General features: G+C 36.2%; 1 protein-coding gene across 1 annotated transcript; it reads right to left on the reverse strand.

The window, feature by feature from the left end:
* Positions 1–1279: 1279 nt before the first annotated feature.
* Positions 1280–2209, reverse strand: LOC140176850 (uncharacterized). Its single transcript, XM_072208404.1, has one exon. The coding sequence runs from the start codon at positions 2207–2209 to the stop codon at positions 1280–1282; it is 930 nt and encodes a 309-aa protein (XP_072064505.1).
* Between the last annotated feature and the right edge of the window lie 20723 nt (positions 2210–22932).

Below are 22932 nucleotides of genomic sequence, written 5' to 3' on the forward strand. Positions count from 1 at the left end.
ATCTATGATAGGCTTCCATGTCTTCACCAACCTCGGATTAGCTCCTAGAGATATTCCAAGGTATTTGACTGGGAGGGCATCCCCCTTACATCCCAGTAAGTTACACATACGATCGATCCATTGCTCCTCACAATTAATTGGAATCAAACTAGACTTATCAAAATTGATACTCAGGCCTGACATCAACTCGAAGACTCTCAGAAGCCTCTTGTAATTCTTTATAGTCTCCTCTTCTGGTGGGCAAAAGAGAATAGTGTCATCAGCAAACTGAAGATGTGACAATGCTACACTATCTCTACCAACCAGTAATGGTGATATACGACCATTTCTGACTGCCTCTCCAATCATTCGATGCAACACATCCACCACCAATACAAACAGGAACGGAGATAGTGGGTCCCCTTGTCTCAACCCTCTTTCCATATTGAAAGGCTTAGATGGCGATCCATTTTATCAGTACCGACATAGACGCAGTGGCTACACACTCCATCACCCATGCTCTCCATGTATGCCCAAAACCCATCTTCTGCAGAACAATGTTTACAAAGCTCCACTTAACCCTGTCATATGCTTTTTGGAAGTCAAGCTTAATTAGGGCAGCCTCTTTTTTCCTCAGTTTAAGCCAACTGACTGTTTCACACGCAATAAGCGCCCCATCATAGATTTTCCTTCCCTGTACAAACGCACTCTGAGTCTCTCCTACCAATGCTGGCATCACTGACCTCATCCTCCTAACTAGCACCTTTGAGATAACCTTATACACACACCCCACCATACTGATAGGTCGCAAGTCTTTAATCTCCTTCGCACCTATGAATTTAGGTGCCAACGCCACCCAAGTGATATTGGCATCCTTCGGCAACCTGGCCGTCTGGAAAAACCCCATCACTGCAGCTGTGAATTCAGGGCCAATCTCATCCCAACATCGCTTGATGAAGTTCATGTTGTATCCGTCACACCCTGGCGCTTTGGAGGACTCACAGTCCCAGACGGCCTCTCTGATTTCCTCTGGCGAGGGTATCACTTCTAGAGCCATAGCATCCTCCTCACCTATTCGAACCACCAGGCCATCCCTGAACCCCATCATAGGAGAGTCTTCCTGATGGTATAAGTCCTTATAAAACTCTCTGATAGCAACCTTTATTCTAGCCTGATTCCGAACCAACCTACCGTTGATAACCAGATTATCAATCCTATTGTTCCGCCTTCTAGCTGAAGCTATATTGTGGAAGTATCTTGTATTTCTGTCCATATCATTCACGTGTCTAGACCGCGACATCTACTTCCAATGTACTTCTTTCCTCACATACCATCGCTCACAGCACTTAACCAATGCCTTTCTTCTAGCCTCCAATGTTCCATCATATACTCCATTGCTGACCATATCATCAATCCTCTTGATCTCTTCCTCAAACTTTATAATCTTGTTATCCATGTCACCAAAATTTGCCTTATTCCATCTTGTCAGTGGTTCTGTCAGCGCCTTCAATTTATCTATGAATTGTAGCTCTCCCAATCCTCTCCATTCCTCCTTCACCATTCTGCGAAATCCCTCATGTGTAAACCATGAATCAAGGCTCCGGAACAGCCTGGGACCACCTCTCAGCCTCCTACCCTCCACTATTAGCGGGCAATGATCTGACAAACCCCTTGGTCCACCTCTCATGTGTGCCTCTGGGTACTCTTCTAACCACTCCAAGCTAACCAATACTCTATCTATGCGACTGCATGAACATCCTCGAAACCATGTAAACTTCCGATCAGTGAGCGGCAAGTCCACTAAGTTCATGTCCTGTATCCAAAGCTTAAAATCTTCCGCAGACCGTGTCAGCCCAGTAGTGCCTCTTCGTTCCTCTATATGTACTATTTCATTGAAATCTCCCATAAAACAGCACGGAACCTGACATAACCCCGCTATATAACTCAGCTCCTCCCATACCTGAATCTTCTCATCTCTATCATGTGCACCATAGACCAAGACAAACGCACAGTTGAAGCTACTTTTTAAAATAACTCCCTCAACACACAACCACCTCTCTCCCTTATAACAGTTATTTAATCTGAACATCTCCTCATCCCACATTAGCAGTAGTCCACCAGACGCCCCGTCAGACCCTACATATTCCCAACCTGGACTACCTTGTCCCCAAATTCTGGCAACATCAAATCTCGTCACTATCTGCCTTTTAGTTTCGATCAAACCTAACATTTGTAGTCTATGTTTATTCCTTAGGTCCTTTACCATTCTCAACTTTCCATCCCCCCTCAACCCCCTTACATTCCACGACTTGAGGTTTTCAAAATTAATTGGACTTTTTAATGAGCTTAAAAATGGCCTATTAATTAATAAAAATTTTCAAAAAGGTCTAATTGTGAATTTCTTTTTTATTAGATTAGACAAAACTTAGGTTAAGTTAGATTATGGATTATTTACATGTTGTTAATATACTATGATATCTAAGTTAGTAATTTGAAGGTTAAGTAGTCACTAGAGTTTTATCTTACTTGAGGATTAAGTCTAAAAAATAATAATCATGTCTTGTGAAAATCTTGCTTAGGCCGGGATGAGATTCTTGCATTGAGAACTTTGAGATTACTTTTTTTTTTTGTTAAATAGATTAGACAATCTCTTATTTTAAACGTTACAAATTCACCCACACTATACTCACACGTATAATACTTAGAATTTGGATCCTCTAAATTTTGAATTTTTATTTTAAAAAATAAAGTATGATCTCTTACCCTTAACTGATTTCTCTCTCATATTTTTTTTTTGTCCCACTTATAAAATAAATGATTAAAAATCACATTTTACTTTCTAAAATGAAATTCAAAATTTAGAGAATTCAAATCTTAATACTTAAAGATTATTAGGATTTGGATCATTCACTACTTGGTCTAGCCAAATCTCAAACCCGAGTACACTTGCTGCAAGGCATATATGATGACCATTAGACCCATCATTAAACCAAGGCCTTGTGTGCTTGGAGGTAACTTGCTTAACAAGCCAGATCGGCCATGTGTGGATGATATCTTTTTTTTTTTGGACAGGGTGGATCATGTCTGGACCTTAACCAACCTATCCTGCAAGGCTGGTGTGACTGGTTAGATTCTACATGCATGGACCAAAAGTCAGATATTTTTTAATTGAGCCCTTGTTGAACTAGGTGTATGTGAGGCCTCATCTATTAGGCCTACATTACATGTAGCACAGTTCTTTTGGTCTAATTGTTTTTGGAGCACTATCGATGAGTATACAAATGTATTTTAAATTAGTTATTATTTCATGACCCAAAAACATTAGTTATTATTTGAATAAAAATTTTGATCATAAAATTCGCTAATAAAATTAATTTTAAGTTGGCATGATATTTTACCTTTCTTTAATTTTAAAATTACTTCATCAAAAAATTGTATCTAAATGAGATTATTTTACGATATATACATAAGATAAGATGGCACTGGACTAAATTTAATTCCAAAGCCAGATATTTGAATTTGGGAATCTCAATAAAAGGAAAAAAGTGATAAATGTACAGTTGCTATTATTGCTATAGTTATTATTATTTTTTGGTAACATTTGTTATAGTTATTATTATTTTTTTTTTGGTCTGAAAATGTATACTTAATGGAGTAGGGGGCCGTCAAATGTTTCGTTCTACTTTGGGCATACGAGAGTTTTTGTTTTGTGGTAAATGGCTCAAGACGGTGAATTTTTTTCTTGGGTCAAAATGGTTAAAGCCTCATCTATTGGGTTTCCCCCTTATTATTTTCGTGTGGTTATAATTCCATATAACACTATTCTGTGGAGATTGGACCAATCTTAACGAAGGCCCAGTCTAAAACTACGAGAAGAGCGCTAAGCTACACTAAATTTGTAAACCAAGTAACCGTGTCCCAAAAAAAAAAAAAAAGCAGGTTACCAAATTAAATATTGAGAAAGTCTTACGCCAACACTTTTATTAAAATTTAGCCAATATTTAATTATAAAAAAATGTATAATTCTATATTATTAGATATAATTTTGCACCATTAAAAATACTAATAATAACTAATTGATAACTATAAATTACAAAATATACTGACCCTATACTAAGGTTAAATATTAGTTTTTGTATGAATCTTTTTGAAAACAATTGAATGGCAACTTATAAATTTCATATTTTGTTTTGACAGAAAAAAAAGTTTCATATTTTGTGTTAATTTAGTTAGCTTCGGGTATCTCAGAGAGTTTTTCTATTATTAAAAATTATATGTAATTTAAAAATTTATTGTTGGGTAAAGTACTAAATTGATTCCTTATATTTAGGGTAAATTCTATTTTAATCTCTAACGTTTAAAGTATTCTATTTACGTTCAAAATAGTTTTGATTAGTATCAATCAAGTTTTGTCGTTAAGTTAGAGTGAAATTGGTAACGGCATGTCCGACGTGGCCAACCTATACACATGCTCGAGTTAACCATTGGAAGCAAGATAAAAAAAGAGAAAGAAAAGAAATTAGGGTCCAATAAGTAGTAAAACCTAAACCCACAATGTTGTTGTTTATCATCTTCTGAGAATGGCTCTTCTATCGTCTTCTCAAGGTTCGCGTAGCAGCAGCAAGACTTGTAGGAGAAGGAAAACGTATTTTTGTGGGGAGAGACCAGTGTTGCGAACATCCTCTACATCAGAGAATCTTAAAAGAATATTCCGGAGATGCGTCAACTATCAGGTAAGTGTCCTCTTTGCAGTATTTTCTTTCGAAATATATATGATTGCTATTGCATGGAGGTTTTTAATTATTTGGTGTCCTCTTTTTGGTTTTCTGAGAACATATCGGTGAAGACTAAAGAATGTGAGTATTTTACATGGGCAAAGACTGAAGGGCAAGACCTACAAATTCAAAGAGCTAAACACCTAGGTACCTTTTTCTAAAATTGCTATATAAGTGCTTGACACAAAATCTGTGATCTATGCCAAGCAGCAACTCATTAAAGGTAGGAATCAATTCCTTGTACACAAAATTTAAAAACAGAACAAGTCAATAACATCGCAATTTGACCTAAAAACAGAATCAAGTAATCAAATTAAGTGAGGGTTACCTTTTGTTGATCGCTCATGAATGTACACCTTCTAATTTTATCAATACCCAAATCATCACATAAATTCAACAGAAATCAATAGCTGTTAAAAGTTGACCTCCATATGGAGTCTTGGTGAAGCATCCATCAAGACCAATCATGGATCTACACACTATGAAACTTCTTTTGTAAGCATCCAAGTAGATATAGATCCTCTCAAACCTTGGTCTCATGTCCTTACCAGGGATTGGTGTCTCTAATTGAAACTCAGGAAGTCTCTGAACTTGTATCCAAACAGTGGTACCCGGATTCGATCTCAGTAACTCGGCAACATAGTCATGTATCCTCCTATATTGCTCTCCATAAGTACCATTAATCTCATCCAATGCTAACGGCTTTACTCTGACAGCTTTGGTCTTTGTGAGGTCAACATTTCACTTGCTATGAGATTTCTTTATCAAGGTTCTCAACTTGACCTTTGGGTTCTCACAAATCTTCTTCATAAATATCTTGCTAAGCCATTGAGAACTCATGATTCTAATTTTGGTTGCCATGCTACATGTGTATTTTTTATAACAGCTGGTCAACTGTCATGTATCTTCTCTCTTCATCTTATGGCAGTATGTAAACCACTTGCATCCTTCTTGGCAACCGCCTTACACCTTTGGCTATCATATTTTGAGAATAATAACCCTCAGTCACTGTGCATAATTTTTTTCACGAATTTCTTACTCTTCAACTTTGATTTTACTAATTTCTTTTTTTCATATTAATTTGTTTATTTGATAATTTATTGGATAAATCTTGCTCTCTCATATGTATTTTTTTAAATTTAGATTATGATATTATAAACAATTTTTGGCATTTATCTTTATCTGACCTTTTTGCACGGAAAAAAATTGAGAGTCAAATTTAGCTTTTTGGCTTTTTTAATTTTTGTTCTTCTACTTAAAATTATGGGTTGTAAGTTATTGTTATTTTAATTGCAATCTGTTAGTATATGGTTACATTTATTTATCAATTTTTTTAGAATTTTTTTGGATATTTATTGAATTACATAAAACTATAATTTTGTTGTTAAGCTGAATGCTGATTTATCATATGCATAAATAATATATTTCCTTACAGAAAATGTTTATTTAGATGTTAGTATTTAGAAGTTTACTTTCTAGGGTCAGATTGAGCTTATTTGAGTTTGTTTTTGTTTTGAGTTGAAATAGAAATTTGAATAGAAGATTTTTCATATTTAGAAGAAGCTACCTGAAAGGTAGAAAATCATGTCGAAAGTTCATGATGTTTGTATTTTATAGAATATTCTAAGCATGATGTTCATGTGATTTTTTTAAAAACATAGATAGATCTGGATTGAAATTTTGTTCTGTTTGTGTATTTTTTTTGTTTAGATTTCTATTTGTATTATTACTTTTTATTTTATTGATTTTTAGCCATAAATAGCTTTGGCTTGAAATTTTGTTCTACTTATGAAAAGATTAATTGGAACCTTTTTTTTATTTTTTTGTGTTTTTTTGTTGCTGAAAAATGAACACTATATTATGAGAATCAAATACTATGATAATAAATGAAACTTTTTTGGTGAGATAATTGTTTTATATAAATTATGTTGAATTTGTTTTTTTATGTGGTTTTATAATATTTATTTTTTGATGATAAGTGAAAGTACATATTTATTTCTAATCCTCTCTTATGTGCTGCTTAAAAAGGTTTGGTTTTATTGGGACATTTGCTTTGCTGGGTTTTCTTTTTTATTTAATGTTGTTTTATTTTGTTTTTTTATCTTCTTTATTTCTTTTTTTTATTCTATGAGAATAATTTTTTTGATCTAAAATGTTATTTATTGTAAAAGAGCTTTTCATTTTATTTTTTCCTTATACTATGCATCTTCACTGATATTTTTTATTGGTCTGCAACTATTATGTTGTGGACTTATAGTTACTACTTCATCACTTGAAATTGTTTGTTTATATTTTCAGGAGGCAGCCATGATTCGGTTAGACATGAGTGAATAAATAAAGCAACATACAGTGAATAAGTTGATAGAAACGTCAACTTATTGATTCTCAGGTTTGTGAATGTTACTGTGAACCTTAATTTACTAAACATTTTTACATGAATCTCCTATTTCTTCCTTTCCCGCATCTTCTCCAAGTAAACACGCTACTGCTGTTCTCATTTTTATATTTATTGTTTGTGAAACTGGATCTGACAGGGTCGACGAGTTTTATTTAAAAATGCATTAATGTTGATGACTTCAAATACAGTATGTAGTGCCATTTCTAAGGGATGGCACAACTTCATAGGTTTCTTGATTCAAGATGACAAAAAAACATCATAAAGTGGCTTAAAATCGATGGTAATAGAAGAATTGAGAAATTATTTTCTTCTGAAATTGCTCAACAAAATAGATGAAGTGGTAGTGTTTCGATCCCTTGAAAAGGCACAAGTTGGTTTAGTTTTGGTTGAATCTAAGTCCATCAATTAGTTTTCTTTCAAAGTCCAATTATTTCCAGTTTTCACTTATAAGCACCCTAAAAATTTTAACTAAAACTAATATTTCTGTATTTTAAAAACTGTGATAAAAAATCTAAAGCTGTTAATAATTACAGGCCTTCTTTTAATTAAAAAATTACTAAGGTTTAAAAACTAAGAAAGAATAAACTATCTTTCAGTATTTTAAAATCACAAATTAGTCATTTTATACAAAATTTATGCACATAAAAGAGAGGACTAATATGTTGACTTTTATTTGATATCTTTTGTATTTTTAGGGTTATTTCTTTGTTATTTTTTATGAACCTTACTCTTTTGATTATTTCTTTATTTCTTGATTAAATGATTTATTTCTTTTTTTTCTGTGGGAGTAAATATTGGGAATTGTTATATATGAGGTCTATGTTAATTTTATAAGTATCATGAATATTTTTTTTATTTTTTCACTGAAAAAAATTCTGTCATATTTAGATTTTTGCCATTTTTTTCTTCTAATTAAAATTGTGTTTTTTAACTTACTAACCGGATTTCATTTGTGTAATAAATACTGTTATTGTGAATTATATATATAAATATATATGTACACCACTTGAGTTTTATTTGGATGCTATTTAAAAAAAAATTTTTACTCACTCCTGCTTCCATTGTGGAGCAGCTTATGGCTTGAAAAAGTTTTTTGAAAAAATTAAGGTAAATAATATTACTACTTGCTTATTTTTACATAAATTATGTTTTTGTTTTTTTTATGTGATTTAATAATATTTATTTTTTCATGACATGTGAAAGTTCATAAGTGTATAAAAAATAAGTAGAATATTGTTTAAAAAAATATTTTTGAAAAATTTTGAAAATCTTTTACAAGTGATATATTTTTATGCATTTAATTTCAAAAATCTTTTGTGGTAAAAAATGAAATATTCTAGATCTATAAGAATCAATGCAATGCATTTTTTCTTTGTAAGTTTATTTAATTTCTATAAAAAATATTCTCTCAAATATTCTATAACAAACAAGTTAATGCATTTATAGGATTCAATTTTAGCTGTTGATTTCTTCAATTTGTATTTTTGGAAAGTCGTCATATGTTTTGTTACTCTTTTTTATTTTGTTCTTTTTTTCGTTTCTCTGATTTTTTAATTTTTATCTTTTTGATTATTTATTTTATAAATACATATTTTATTTTTCTCTTTTTTGAAATAAAATTAGTAAGAAACTTATTATATTTGTATTATCAACACCACTTGAATTGTATTTAGATGTTATTTACATTTAGTTATTTATTTTTTTATAATGTGAGGTGCAATTAATTGAGCTATTTCTCTAAGTTTTGGTAATATATTTAGATAGTGGTGGTTTTTTTTTGGTAGTCCTGATATTTGTTAAAAAAAGGTTTTTATCTCCTGCATAATTTTTTAACTTTATTAGATTTTCAAGGAACTTATATTTAGAAGTAGTGAAATACAATGGGTAATGGCATTTTCAATTTCAGATAAATTTTTGTCCTTTTTTTCTTATTTCTTATTGTTGTTATTAAAAGTTGTTCATCTTTTTTAATTGTGATATGTTAGTAAATGAAATTTATATATCATCGTCATTATGTATTGTATGGTTTCTTTGTTTTTTTTTTTAATCAGTGTGGATTTTTCCTTTTTTTCTATGATTCAGTTCTATTAATCAATTTTTGTTTTTTTTTTCTTTGTATCTTTACTGAGTGTTTGGAAAATTAAGGAGTTTAGTTAATTGGTTATGTGCTTTAAAAAAAAAGTAGATTGTTTGTTTGTACAGAAAGTGCCAAAAATTTTGTTCTAACAACTAAGCAATTGAGATTGAAATTTTATATCCTTTTCTTTGACTATTGTTTTTGCTTGCTGAGAATATAGCTCAAGTTTATAGGTTTAATATGCATTCGATTTTTTTTTAACGAACATGAAATTTAAAATCTTTTAGTTGTGAAAAGATTAATTCAAACCTTTTTTTTTTTCATTTTTCTTTGTGGTCTTTGGTTATTGAAAAATACTCTATTATAAAAATCAAATACTATAATTTCTAGGATAAGTACGACAATTTTTTTGAAGTCTCTGAATTTGAGACTAAAAGATTGATCATTAAACATTACAGTTCAACTAGATGTCTTGGAATTAAACATTATATCATTTCAAAATAAAAAAAAATCAATTATGTGTTTCAATACTTGCTTATTTTTTATATTTGGCATGCATGATCATAATGGTAAGTTGGCAATTGTAATTCAACAACTTGATAGATGAAAATGAATTCCTCTAAAGTTAATTATTTGTGTCTTTTTGTCAAATAATTTGTCTTGCGTTCTTATTTTGCAGAGCCATGGTTATATGTTTGGTTTGGATTATTCTTAGTATTAATTAGTCTATCAATTTTAGAGTGATAATCTAGTCTAATCTAATAAATTTAAAATTATGATTAATTATTATTTGATATATATTTTTTTTACATCTTTTAGAAAATTTTATTAGTTATCACTCATTGAATCTGTGACAAATACCAAGAATGAAACTCCAGCTAAGAGAGCTTATGAGGAGTTATTGTTGATTTAGGATAAGATTTTGACTCTCGGATTTATAATCAACTTTCCACAACTAAGAGTCTAGGAGTATTAAAAAGGTAGCAATAAACAGATTTATGTGTAGAGAATTTCCATGAGCTCACTGAATCTTAGTGACTTTACATTTGAATTATAATTTCTGTTATCTTAAGCATGCCAATTGATACTTGATATTATTTTATGCTGCAAAACAAGAGTTGAAATATGATTGGTTGCTTGGTGAAAATGCTTGAAAGATGACACACTACAACATTTTTGGCCTAAGATAACCCTTATTCGAAGCAACATTTAACAAAAGTTGCCTTAGATAAGCAAAGACAACATTTTTAACAAGTTGCCTTTGAGTAAAGCAAAGATAACCAAATTTTTTGCCACACATAAAAAGAGTTGTCTTTGATATCTAAAGCAACATTTATAAAATGTTACAAAATAAAAATTTTAAGACAACATTTTTAAATAAAAATACAATATTTTATAAGGGTTATCAAAAAATTAAACAAATAACATTTATAAAAAGTTGCCTAAAGTTGTTTATGGTTAAAAATTAAAAAAAAAACTTTTAATCATATTCCCACCAATTATTTTTTCAATAAAAAATAACTTAAACACAAAAAGAAAAATAGAGCTTCAGTAGTTCCACTTCACGCACATACACAATCAAGAGCCATAACCTTTCTCCCCTGCAACAACATACACACCATACTCTTTCTTCCCTTCCTAATGGCGATAGTAGGTAAGCAGCCTTCAATCGTGTGCACTCCTCCACGAACGGCGACAGCGCGGTGCTCTCCTCGACGGGCAACGGCGCAGTGCAACAACGCACCCTTTCTCCCCTTTCTAATGGTGACAACAGTGTTCAATCGCGGTGCACTCCTCCACGTACGGCGACGGCGCGGCGCTATCCTCGACGGGCGACGTTGGGTTGCTCTTCACATGCCCTAACATAGCCACTGCGACAACGCACAGACCCTTTCTCCCCTTCCTAACGGCGACAGCAGCGCTCAATCGCGGTGCTCTCCTTGACGGGCGCGATGCTCTCGTTGACAGACTGATGCAGCGAAAATTGGTGAATTAAAAATTATGAAAATGTGTACGTTGTTAGTATAGTTCTTAATTCACCGGAAATCCACTTATCAATTTAAAAATATGTCACAGAAATTCAAATTTTAAATACTGGGAGTATGAATCCCAGGTCGTCTCCCAATGAGTTGCAGAAAGGTGTGCTATTTTATTAATCAGATGTTTTCAAAAAGGTTTGAGTTGAATGACAGGAAATTAAATTGATGAATTTGAACAATGTAAATAAAAGCCTTGACTGGGAGTTGATTAGTTGGAGTCCCTATTATATATAGTTGGAATGCTCTCAAGATTAATTAATAATTAAATGTTATTCTATTTGGTTATCCTTTACTAGGAAAAGGAAAGTCAAACACGTTGGAATGCTACGTCTGTTCACAAATTGCAACCCACTTAATCAAAAGGGATTGGTGTTAGTGACTAGAAGGCAATCCAACAGTAAACCCAATTACAATCTTTCTTTCAAGCCTTCCAACTCAATTGGTTCCTTTCAATCAACTCCCCATCAAGTTAGGGAACTACTCACTCATTGTAAATAATAAATCCATAACATATGAAAGGGAATCAAAAGAAGACATGATTATTGGAAGGTAAAATAGATTAAAATGAAAGAAACAATTCTTGTATTAAATAATCATAAAAGTATTCCAATGACAAAATTGAACAAGGCAAAGAATATGGAAGAAATAAACCGAGTTAAGAGAACGAACTAGAATGACGAAATCTTGATGAGGAAATAACTCTTCTCAATATCCCAATGCAAAAGTAGTAGAAATATAATATCCTAAAAGTATCAATTGTGTAGAGAGAAAACCTAGAGGAGGAGTAAAAAAAAACTAGATCTAAAAACTTAAAACTGTGTAGAATGAATGTTATCCTTCGTTTCTGCATGTTCTCTGGCTCTAGTCTGCTGTTCTGGGCCGAGAACTGGGTCAAAACAGGGCCCAAAACCGCTCCCAGCGAAATCTGCAGATTATGCAGATCGCGCATGTCACGCGATCGCATCGTCCACGCGGACCGTCATTCGAATTTTTCCGTGCCACGCGTTCGCATCGTCCACGCCTCTGCGTCACTTGTGCTTTTCCTTTCCGCATGGTCGCATGAGCCATGCGGCCGCGTCACTGCAATTTTTCCTCTTCCGCGCAAACGCGTGAGCCATGCGGCCGCGTCACCTCTCGCTGGTTGTCTCCTTAATTTCTTGTGTTCTTTCCATTGTTGCTGGCTTCCCTTCCAATCTCCAACTCATCCATACCCTATAAATCCTGAAACACTTAACACACAGATCACGGCATCGAATGGGATAAAGGAGAACTAAAATACATAATAAAAAATCTCTAGGGAGCAGTTTTCAACTATGTAATAATTCCAGGAAGGAAATATAAATGCATGCTAAATTAATGAATAAGTGGGTAAGGATCATGATAAAGCCACATAATTATACACAATGTAAACCATAAAATAGTGGTTTATCAACCTCCCCACACTTAAACATTAGCATGTCCTCATGCTTAATTGAAAGAGATAAGACAATGAGTATGAACATGTAGAAATTCATGCAATGCAATACAACCTATATATATACAAATGCAACTATATGATTCTTGCCCACTTGATCAAAAGTAAACAAGCTCTTCAAAACAATTACAAATCAAATTCCATTAATTCTATCACTATACAGTAAAACAGATAAAAGTGCAAGAAGATAACTCGTGAAAGCAGGGAACATAAAAATTTAAGTATAGAACCCTCACTGATGATGTATGTACGCTCTAATCTCTCTAGTGTTTAGGGTGATCACTCTATCCTTCTCTAATCATGCTTTCTAATTTTTTGTTTTTCTCCTAACCAATCAACAACAGTTAATATGCTAATGCAAACATCATGAGGTCTTTTTAAGGTTGTAATGGGGCCAAGGTAAGGATAGGGATATATATATATATATATATATATATATATATATATATATATATATATATATATATATATGGTTAAGTGAGCTTATAAATTGAATCTTTAATTAACCCAGCTTTAACCCAACCTATATATTTTATACAACTTTAGAATTCATACCTAGCTACCCAGAATTCCCTTTTGCCTTCCATACTCATGTATCAAATATTTTTTTTATGTGTGCATTGATCCTTGAATTTTTAATTTCACATTGGGGTAATTTTGTCCCCTTATTCATTAAACATAGCTTATCAATGCACATAGATTTGTAATTCTTATAGCTTCACATGAGTAGGTACCCAAATTCCCATTATATTATCATGATACATTCCCTTTATAATTTTTTTGTTCCCACATATTCCCATACTTAACTAGCATACACAATTCTATCTTAAGCTAACCAAAGATTCAATTTGGATATACAGTTGTTTTTCCGCTTAAGGCTAGTAATGTGGTAATATACAGAACAAATGGGATTTTAAGGCTCAAAGTGGTTAACAAAGGTAATTAAAAAGGGTAGGCTTAATTTGGATAAGTGAGTTTAAACAAATAATGGCCTCAATCACATGCAAGCATATAAACATAATAACTATTGGACATATAGGATGAGACAAAATATAGATTACAATCATAGAGAAGTAAACACACAAGAATAAAATAATCATGGTTAAATAATGTAACCATGCATAAAGGCTCAAATTTTCACAGGTTGTGTGTTCTTTAGCTCAAAAATTATGTTCCAAATACAACTTCAAGCAGATTTATCCTAAAAAATTAGGATTAGAATTAGTGAAATTTGTTCTAAAGATATTTTTTTAGAAGAAACTTATTGTCTTTTCAATCAAGTAGAACATGCATGCAACTAACCTATTCTAAGAAAAAGAAAATCTAACTAAAATATCCTAATTTATTGGTGCTAGGGAAGAGAATTTACCTCCGGAAGTCAGGTACTGACCGACCTCCCCACACTTAAGGCTTTGCACCGTCCTCGGTGCCATCAGTCAGAAATAATGGTGGGCTGGTGGCAGTGTCTCCACAGTCGGGGCTGTCAAGGCTCCCTGTGCTGGTGAAGGACGTGGAATCCGTGGTGGCGGAGCCTCTGCAATCTCCTCGAAGCAACTCCCTGAGGTGTTTGAATCGACGTTGGTTGCGGCGCTCACGGAGCTTTGCTTTCTTTTCATGTTGGTCCAACCGCTTCAGAATCCGATGTAGTAGTTGACTGGTAGATGGTGGAAGAGCTGCAGCATCCTCTGTGGACTAGCTAGTAGTGGCAAGTTGTAGCCTGAGATATCTCCCGTGAGGAACATATTGATCATCCCGTGGGAGAATGGCTTTAGTGTCCCCAGCTCTATAGGATACTCCGGATGCTGAGATGAGATCAGAGACCAATGCGGGAAAAGGTAGGTTGCCCGCGATCTACACATGTTCCATAGCATTCCGGATATGTCGCGGTAAATTGAGAGGCTGGTCTGTGAGGATACACCATAGTAGAACGGCCATGTCTGCGGTGAAGGAGGACTCATGAGTACTCGGGAAGACGTAACGGGACATGATCTGTGCCCATACGTGAGCCTCTAAGGTAACGGCGGAAGCCGAGATTCCTTTAGGACGGGAACGATGGTATCCGAAGATCCATTTGCTGCCAGGGCGAGCAATAACTCTGAGAACAGCGTCCCAGTCAAAAGTGTATGCCTAGCGCTTGGTTGCGGCTTTCTGAAAAACGTCCAATCTTTCTGGAGCAGGTGGGAGATCGAAGGCTTGCTGTATGGATTCTTCTGTAATGGGGACTTGCTTCTGGTTTAAATAGATGGACTGCAAAGTTGGCAGGTGGAAGTTGGAGTAGAACTCAACAACCCGAGAAAGGTTAACCTGTCGTGGCTGTCTCAGTAAAAATCCCCAATGTCGATGTACAATTTGTGGCTCAACAAATTTAGCAATATGAGGCGGAAGGAGAAGAAGGTGTTCATTGTTGTAATTTCGAGCTGCCAGAATAGGAAACATCTGCTCACAGTAGCGATTTGGGAATCGTGCAGTGTCCTTGGCTGGGAAGGCTCGTTCCTTTTCATCAACCTTGATAATCCTTTTAATTCTCTTTGTTGAGGGCTTGATTGCAGTTGAAGAAGGTTCTGCCACTAATGCTCTCTTCGTTCCTTTCCTTGCTGTGGGTTTAAGGGTAGCTTTCTCTTTTCCTTTCTTGGTGGCCATTTTGAAAAAGGGAAGAGAAAGTAAGTTAGATCCAAAGAAACAAAGCAAGAAAGGAGATGGAGTGGGTAATAAACAGTGCACGGTGAAGATGAATGAAATAAACACATGGTCTAGACAACATGTGAAAAGATCAAGAAAGGAAATAGGATAGGTGCACAAAAAGGGAAGTAGATGCAAGATGCTTATTGGCATGCCGGCAAGGGCATGAGTAGCATAGATCAAGCATCACTTCGTAACAAATTAACAATTTGTATTGGCAATTAAAATGGATTAATAAAATAGTAAGGGAGTTTTGTGAAAAAACATGCATGGAGTAGTAGAATAGGATAATGTAGAAAAGTGCATAATGCCATATGGGCCTTTTCACAAACACATAGCATGCATGGTAAATAAGGTATAGAAAGTATTAAAGTAAACATGCAAGCAATCCTTTTTTGAGAATAAGATATAAGTTCCAAACAAATTACAATAATCCACAAGCAAATAATGAGGAATGATGGCTCAAATAAATATGCTAGCACCATGTAAAAAGGAAATAAGAAGAAAGAAAATAATGATAAAGAAAAGAAAAAGAAAAGAAAAGAAAATAACATCTAAAATAAGAATAATGATAAAAATGGAAAAAGGGAAGAAAGAAAAGAAAACCTTGTTAATGGAGGTGAGAGAAAGAGAGAGTGAGGGGTGGGGTAGAAGGGAGAAGGGAGAAGGGGTAAATAAGGAGGGAAAAGAAAAATTAGGATTTGGAGGAGAGAAAGATAAGATAATTTGGCAATTTTGGTGGAGCTGTGCGGCGCAAACGACGCGGCCGCGTGGGGCACGCGTTCGCATGATTGCGCTATAAGGTAGGTGACGCGGTCGCGTCAGTCACGCGGTCGCGTGACCCATATTGTGCTTCTAGCGCGAGTACACCCTCGCGGCTGCACAACTCTCTGTTCAAATAGATAAATTTGCCAAAATTGGGGTGACGCGATCGCGTGGGGCATGCGATCGCGTGAGTGGGATTTTTAGAGGAATGTGACACGGTCACGTGGGTAGAATTGTGCATTCGGCACCACTCCAGCACAATAATTGGTGTGCACCCTTTTACGTCGAAATCCAGGGCACGCGGTCACGTGGGGCATGCGATCGCGTGGAAGGCCAGGAATCCCATGTGACACGGACGCGTCAATGACGCGGTTGCGTGGGATGATTTGTGTCATTGGCATGCCTCCAGCCACGCTCCGGCGTGGCTCTCTGTACGCTTTTTATTTTCTTACCTCTTCCTGCGACGCGGACGCGTCGCTGATGCGGTCGCGTCGCGCAGCTCTCTTTTTTTTTTATAAAATGCGAATGCCGATGCATGAAGGTGCTAATAAAGAGAAGAGTTATTGACTAGGAAAAACTAAAGATAGAAAGAAAAGAACGATCATACCATGGTGGATTGTCTCCCACCTAGCACTTTGCTTTAACGTCCGTAAGTTGGACGCTCCAATAGCTCAATCTTCTGGCCTGTGGGGATCTTCCAAGAGGAAGATCTCAAGCTACTTATTTTTCTGCAGCTTCTCTCCATGGTACAGCTTCAGACGCTGTCCATTGACTTTAATAAGTTCAGAGTGTGAAGGGTGGCTTAGGTGATAAACTCCATATGGTTCGGCCTTCTTTACCCTGTATGAACCTTCCCATCTCGATCTCAACTTGCCTGGCATGAGTCTTAGTCGAGATTTGTAAAGGAGGACTAAATCCCCAGGTTGGAACTTTTTCCTCCTAATGTGCTGATCATGCACAGCCTTCATATTTTCCTTGTATATTCTTGAGTTCTCATAAGCTTTTAGGCAAAGGCTCTCGAGTTCTTGCAGTTGCAACTTTCTTTCAGCTCCAGCTTGCTCAATTCCCATGTTGCACTCCTTGACTACCCAAAAGGCTCTGTGCTCTACTTAAACTAGGAGATGACAAGCTTTTCTATAAACTAAGCGGAAAGGGCTCATTCCAATGGGTGTTTTGTATGCTGTCCTGTATGCCCATAGTGCATCTTGCAGTCTGGTGCTCCAGTCTTTTCTGTGAGGTTTGATTATCTTCTGCAAGATACGCTTTATCTCTCTGTTTGACACCTCCGCTTGTCCATTGGTCTCAGGATGGTATGTGGTGCACGAAATTGCAATCACACTTTTGCAATTCTGCACAACTAACCTGCAAGTGCACTGGGTCGTCCAAGTAATACCTTACGTGAGTAAGGGTCGATCCCACAGAGATTGTCGGCTTGAAGCAAGCGATGGTTATCTTGTAACTCTTAGTCAGGATATCAATAATTCTCAGGTTTAATTGTGAACAATAAAAGAACATGAAATAAATACTTGTTTTGCAGTAATGGAGAACGGGTTGAGGTTTTGGAGATGCTCTATCTTCTGAATTTCTGCTTTCCTACTGTCTTCTTCTTCATGCACGTAAGGCTCCTTCCATGGCAAGCTGTATGTAGGGTTTCACTGTTGTCAATGGCTACCTCCCATCCTCTCAGTGAAAATGTTCAACGCGCTCTGTCACAGCACGGCTAATTATCTGTCAGTTCTCAATCAGGTTAGAATAGAATCCAGTGATTCTTTTGCGTCTGTCACTAACGCCCAGCCCTCAGGAGTTTGAAACTCATCACAGTCATTCAATCTTTGAATCCTACTCAGAATACCACAGACAAGGTTTAGACCTTCCGGATTCTCTTGAATGCCACCATCAATTCTAGCTTATACCAGGAAGATTCTGATTAAGGAATCTAAGAGATATTCACTCAATCTAAGGTAGAACGGAGGTGGTTGTTAGGCACACATTCATAGGTGAGAATGATGATGAGTGTCACGGATCATCACATTCATCAAGTTGAGAAACAAGTGATATCTTAGAATGGAAGCAAGCGTGATTGAATGAAAAACAGTAGTAATTGCATTAATCCATCAAGACACAGCAGAGCTCCTCACCCCCAACCATGGGGTTTAGAGACTCATGCCGTAGAAGATACAATAAGAAACGTGTAATGTGTCATGAGGTAGAGATACAATGTCAAAATGTCCTATTAATAGTGAACTAGTAACCTAGGGTATACAGAAATGAGTAAATGACGTAAAAATCCACTTCCGGGGTCCACTTGGTGTGTGCTTGGGCTGAGCATTGAAGCTTTCATGTGTAGAGACTTTTTCTGGAGTTAAACGCCAGCTTTTGTGCCAGTTTGGGCGTTTAACTCCAATTCTTGTGCCTGTTCCGGCGTTAAACGCCGGAAATTCTGAAGCTGATTTCCAACGCCGGTTTGGGCCATCAAATCTCGGGAAAAGTATAGACTATTATACATTTCTGGAAAGCCCAGGATGTCTACTTTCTAACGCAATTGAGAGCGCGCCAATTGGGCTTCTGTAGCTCCAGAAAATCCACTTTGAGTGCAGGGAGGTCAGAATCCAACAGCATCTGCAGTCCTTTTCAGCATCTGAATCAGATTTTTGCTCATGTCCCTCAATTTCAGCCAGAAAATACCTGAAATCACAGAAAAACACACAAACTCATAGTAAAGCCCAGAAAAGTGAATTTTAACTAAAAACTAATAAGAATGTTATAAAAACTAACTAAAACATACTAAAAACATAATAAAAATAATGCCAAAAAGCGTATAAATTATCCGCTCATCACAACACCAAACTTAAATTGTTGCTTGTCCCCAAGCAACTGAAAATCAAAATAGAATAAAAAGAAGAGAATATACTATAGACTCCAAAATATCAAAGAAACTTAGCTCCAATTAGATGAGTGGGACTAGTAGCTTTTTGCTTCTGAACAGTTTTGCCATCTCACTTTATCCTTTGAAGTTTAGAATGATTGGCATCAATAGGAACTCAAAACTCAGATAGTGTTATTGATTCTCCTAGTTAAGTATGATGATTCTTGAACATAGCTACTTTATGAGTCTTGGCTGTGGCCCAAAGCACTCTGTCTTCTAGTATTACCACCGGATACATACATGCCACAGACACATGACTGGGTGAACCTTTTCAGATTGTGACTCAGCTTTGCTAGAGTCCCCAATCAGAGGTGTCCAGGGTTCTTAAGCACACTCCTTTTGCCTTGGATCACCTTAAACTTGTTATTTTTTTTTTTACTGCTTTTTCTTGCTTCAAGAATCAATTTGATGATTTTTCAGATCCTCAATAACATTTCTCCTTTTCCATCATTCTTTCAAGAGCCAACAAGTTTAACATTCTTTAATCAACAAATTCAAAAGACATATGCACTGTTCAAGCATTCATTTAGAAAACAAAAAGTATTGTCACCATATCAAGCTAATTCAACTAGTTTCAGAGATGAATTCGAAATCCTGCACTTCTTGTTCTTTTGTGATTAAAGCATTTTTCATTTAAGAGAGGTGATGGATTCATAGGACATTCATAGCTTTAAGGCATAGACATTAAATTTTATTAATCATGAATTAAGAACAAGACTCAAAGATAAACATAAGATAAGACTAATAGTAATAGAAAACAAAAATTTAAATGACTCTAAAATAGACTCCTAATGATAGAGGTTATCACAGAGTTAGGATTCAACAACCTTGATCTTGAGAAGTGGATGCTCCCTCAACTTATGGGGTATTTAACCCTTCAAGGGAGAGCTTCTGGCGCTTAAGCTCCTGTAGCTCACGCCCCTGCTTCTCTTGTTCCTTCAGAGCATGCAGTTTTGATTCTGCTGTTCCTCCTTAATTTGTTCCATAGCTTCTTGCAGCTTGGCAACAGATGCTTCTAGGTGGGTCCAGTAGTCAATTTCAGAGAGCTCAGGGAGGAACTTCTGCGCCCTCCTTTTGATAGAATTATCTTGCATTTGTCCTTCCATTGACATCTTGGTGATTGGATGTTCAATTGGGATGAATTCATTTACTCCCATCCTCACCCCAGCATCTTTACATAGCAAAGAGATTAAGCTTGGGTAAGCCAGTTTGGCTTCAGTGGAATTCTTGTTTGCAATTGTGTAAATCTCACAAGCAATCAGATGATGAACCTCCACTTCTTTTCCCAGCATAATGCAATGAATCATCACTGCTCTCTTGATAGTGACCTCAGAACGGTTGCTAGTGGGCAATATGGAACGCCCAATGAAGTCTAGCCAACCTCTTGCAATTGGTTCGAGATCTCCCCTCTTATGTTGGTTTGGGACACCTTTTGAATTGGTTGTCCACTTAGTTCTAGGGAGGCATATGTCCTCTAGAACTTGATCTAACCCCTTATCTGCTCTCACCATTCTCCTATTAAAGGATTCAGGATCATCTTGCAGTTGAGGCAATTTGAAGACCTCTCTTATTTTGTCCAGATGAAAGTAAATAATTCTCCCTCTGACCATGGTTCTATAGGTATGAAAAGCGGTTCCAGTCATTCTCTGCTTATCTGTCAGCCACAGATTTGAGTAGAATTCCTGAACCATGTTTCTTCCAACCTTTGTCTCAGGGTTGGTTAGAACTTCCCATCCTCTGTTTTGAATTTGCTCTTGGATCTCCGGATATTCATCTTCTTTCAGATCAAATTTAACTTCCGGGATCACTGACCTTAGACCCATTATTTTGTGGTAATGGTCTGCATGTTCTTTGGTTAAGAACCTCTCTTGACTCCAAAGGTCCTTTGGAGTGTTCTCTTTCTTGCCTCTTGAATTGGTTTGTTTTCCCTTGGGAGCCATGATCTTGATGAGCCTTAGCTTAGTGATCACGGAAAAACGCACACCAAACTTAGAGGTTTGCTTGTCCTCAAGCAAAAAGAAAGAAAGTAAAGAGGAGGGAGAGGGGGAGAGCAAATTCGAATGGTGGGAAAAAGGGAATGGCCAAACGTGTATTTATAAGGAAGGGGGAGAGATTTCGAAAATTTTGAAAGAGATTTGAGAAGATATGGAAAGAATTTGAGAGATGTTTGAGTTTTTGAAGAAGATTTGGAAAGGATTTGAAAGAGATTTGAAGAATGATTTTGATTTTTGAAAATTTGAAGGTGAATGATGAAAGTTTGAAATGTGTTTATGTAGAAAATTATGGATCAAAACAGGAAAGTTTGAAAAAATTTGAAGTGAAAAGCAAAATCTCTGTCCCCCACCTATCTGGCGTTAAACGCCCAGAATGGTATCCATTCTGGCGTTTAACACCCAAATGTTGGCCAATTTGGGCGTTTAACGCCCAGCCAGGTACCCTGGCTGGCGTTAAACGCCAGAAATCCCTTCTTCACTGGGCGTTTTGCTAAACGCCCAGGATGCTGCACACCTGGCGTTAAACGCCCAGAATGGTGCCCATTCTGGCATTTAACGCCCAAAATGGTACCTTTACTGGCGTTAAACGCCCAGAATGGTGCCCATTTTGGCGTTTAACGCGCAGAGCACCCCTTACTGGCGTTTTTTCGCCAGCAAGCTCCTTTTCTCTGCTTTTTGCACTAAATCCTTCTGTAACTCTGTGAATTCCTTCAATTTTGATGATCACCCTTGAGAATATGTATCAAACTTTTATTAAATACAACAGATAACCTACTAATGACTGGGTTGCCTTCCAGCAAGCGCTTCTTTATCGTCTTTAGCTGGACCTTTTACTGAGATTCATTCAAGCCTCAGCTTTGAGCATTCTTGCTCAAAATTGCTTTCAAGATAATGTTTGATCCTCTGTCCATTAACAATGAACTTTTTATCAGAATCAATATCCTGAAGCTCAACATATCCATATGGTGACACTCTTGTAATCACATACGGACCCCTCCATCGGGATTTAAGTTTTCTTGGGAATAGTCTGAGCCTAGAGTTGAAGAGCAAAACTTTTTGTCCTGGTTCAAAGACTCTGGATGACAACTTTTTGTCATGCCACTTCTTTGCCTTTTTCTTATAGATTTTTGCATTTTCGAAGGCACTGAGTCTGAACTCCTCTAGCTCATTTAGCTGGAGCAATCTTTTTTCACCAGCTAACTTAGCATCCATGTTTAGGAATATGGTTGCCCAGTAGGCTTTATGTTCCAGTTCCACGGGCAGATGACAGGCCTTCCCATATACAAGTTGGTATGGAGAGGTTCCTATAGGAGTCTTGTATGCTGTTCTGTATGCCCACAGAGCATCATCCAAGCTCTTTGCCCAATCCTTTCTACGGGCAATAACAGTCCGTTCTAGGATTCTTTTTAGCTCTCTATTAGAGACTTCAGCTTGCCCATTTGTCTGTGGATGATACGAAGTTGCTACTTTGTGGCTAATTCCATATCGAACCATAGCAGAGTATAGCTGTTTATTGCAGAAATGAGTGCCCCAATCATTGATTAGTACTCTGGGAACACCAAACCTGCTGAAGATGTGTTTCTGGAGGAATTTCAGCACGGTCTTGGTATCATTATTGGGTGTGGCAATTGCTTCTACCTATTTAGATACATAGTCTACTGCTACCAGAATATAAGTGTTTGAGTATGATGTGGGAAGGGACCCATGGAGTCAATTCCCCATACATCAAACAATTCAATCTCTAAGATCCCTTGTTGAGGCATGACGTAACCATGAGGCAAGTTACCAGCTCTTTGGCAACTGTCACAGTTACGCACAAACTCTCG

Source organism: Arachis hypogaea, chromosome 2 (assembly GCF_003086295.3).
Source record: "Arachis hypogaea cultivar Tifrunner chromosome 2, arahy.Tifrunner.gnm2.J5K5, whole genome shotgun sequence".
NCBI classification, from domain to species: Eukaryota; Viridiplantae; Streptophyta; class Magnoliopsida; order Fabales; family Fabaceae; genus Arachis; species Arachis hypogaea.

Bases quoted from the DNA above. Each gene is read 5' to 3' on its own strand.
- LOC140176850 (XM_072208404.1), bottom strand. From the start codon at position 2,209: ATGTTAGGTTTGATCGAAACTAAAAGGCAGATAGTGACGAGATTTGAT.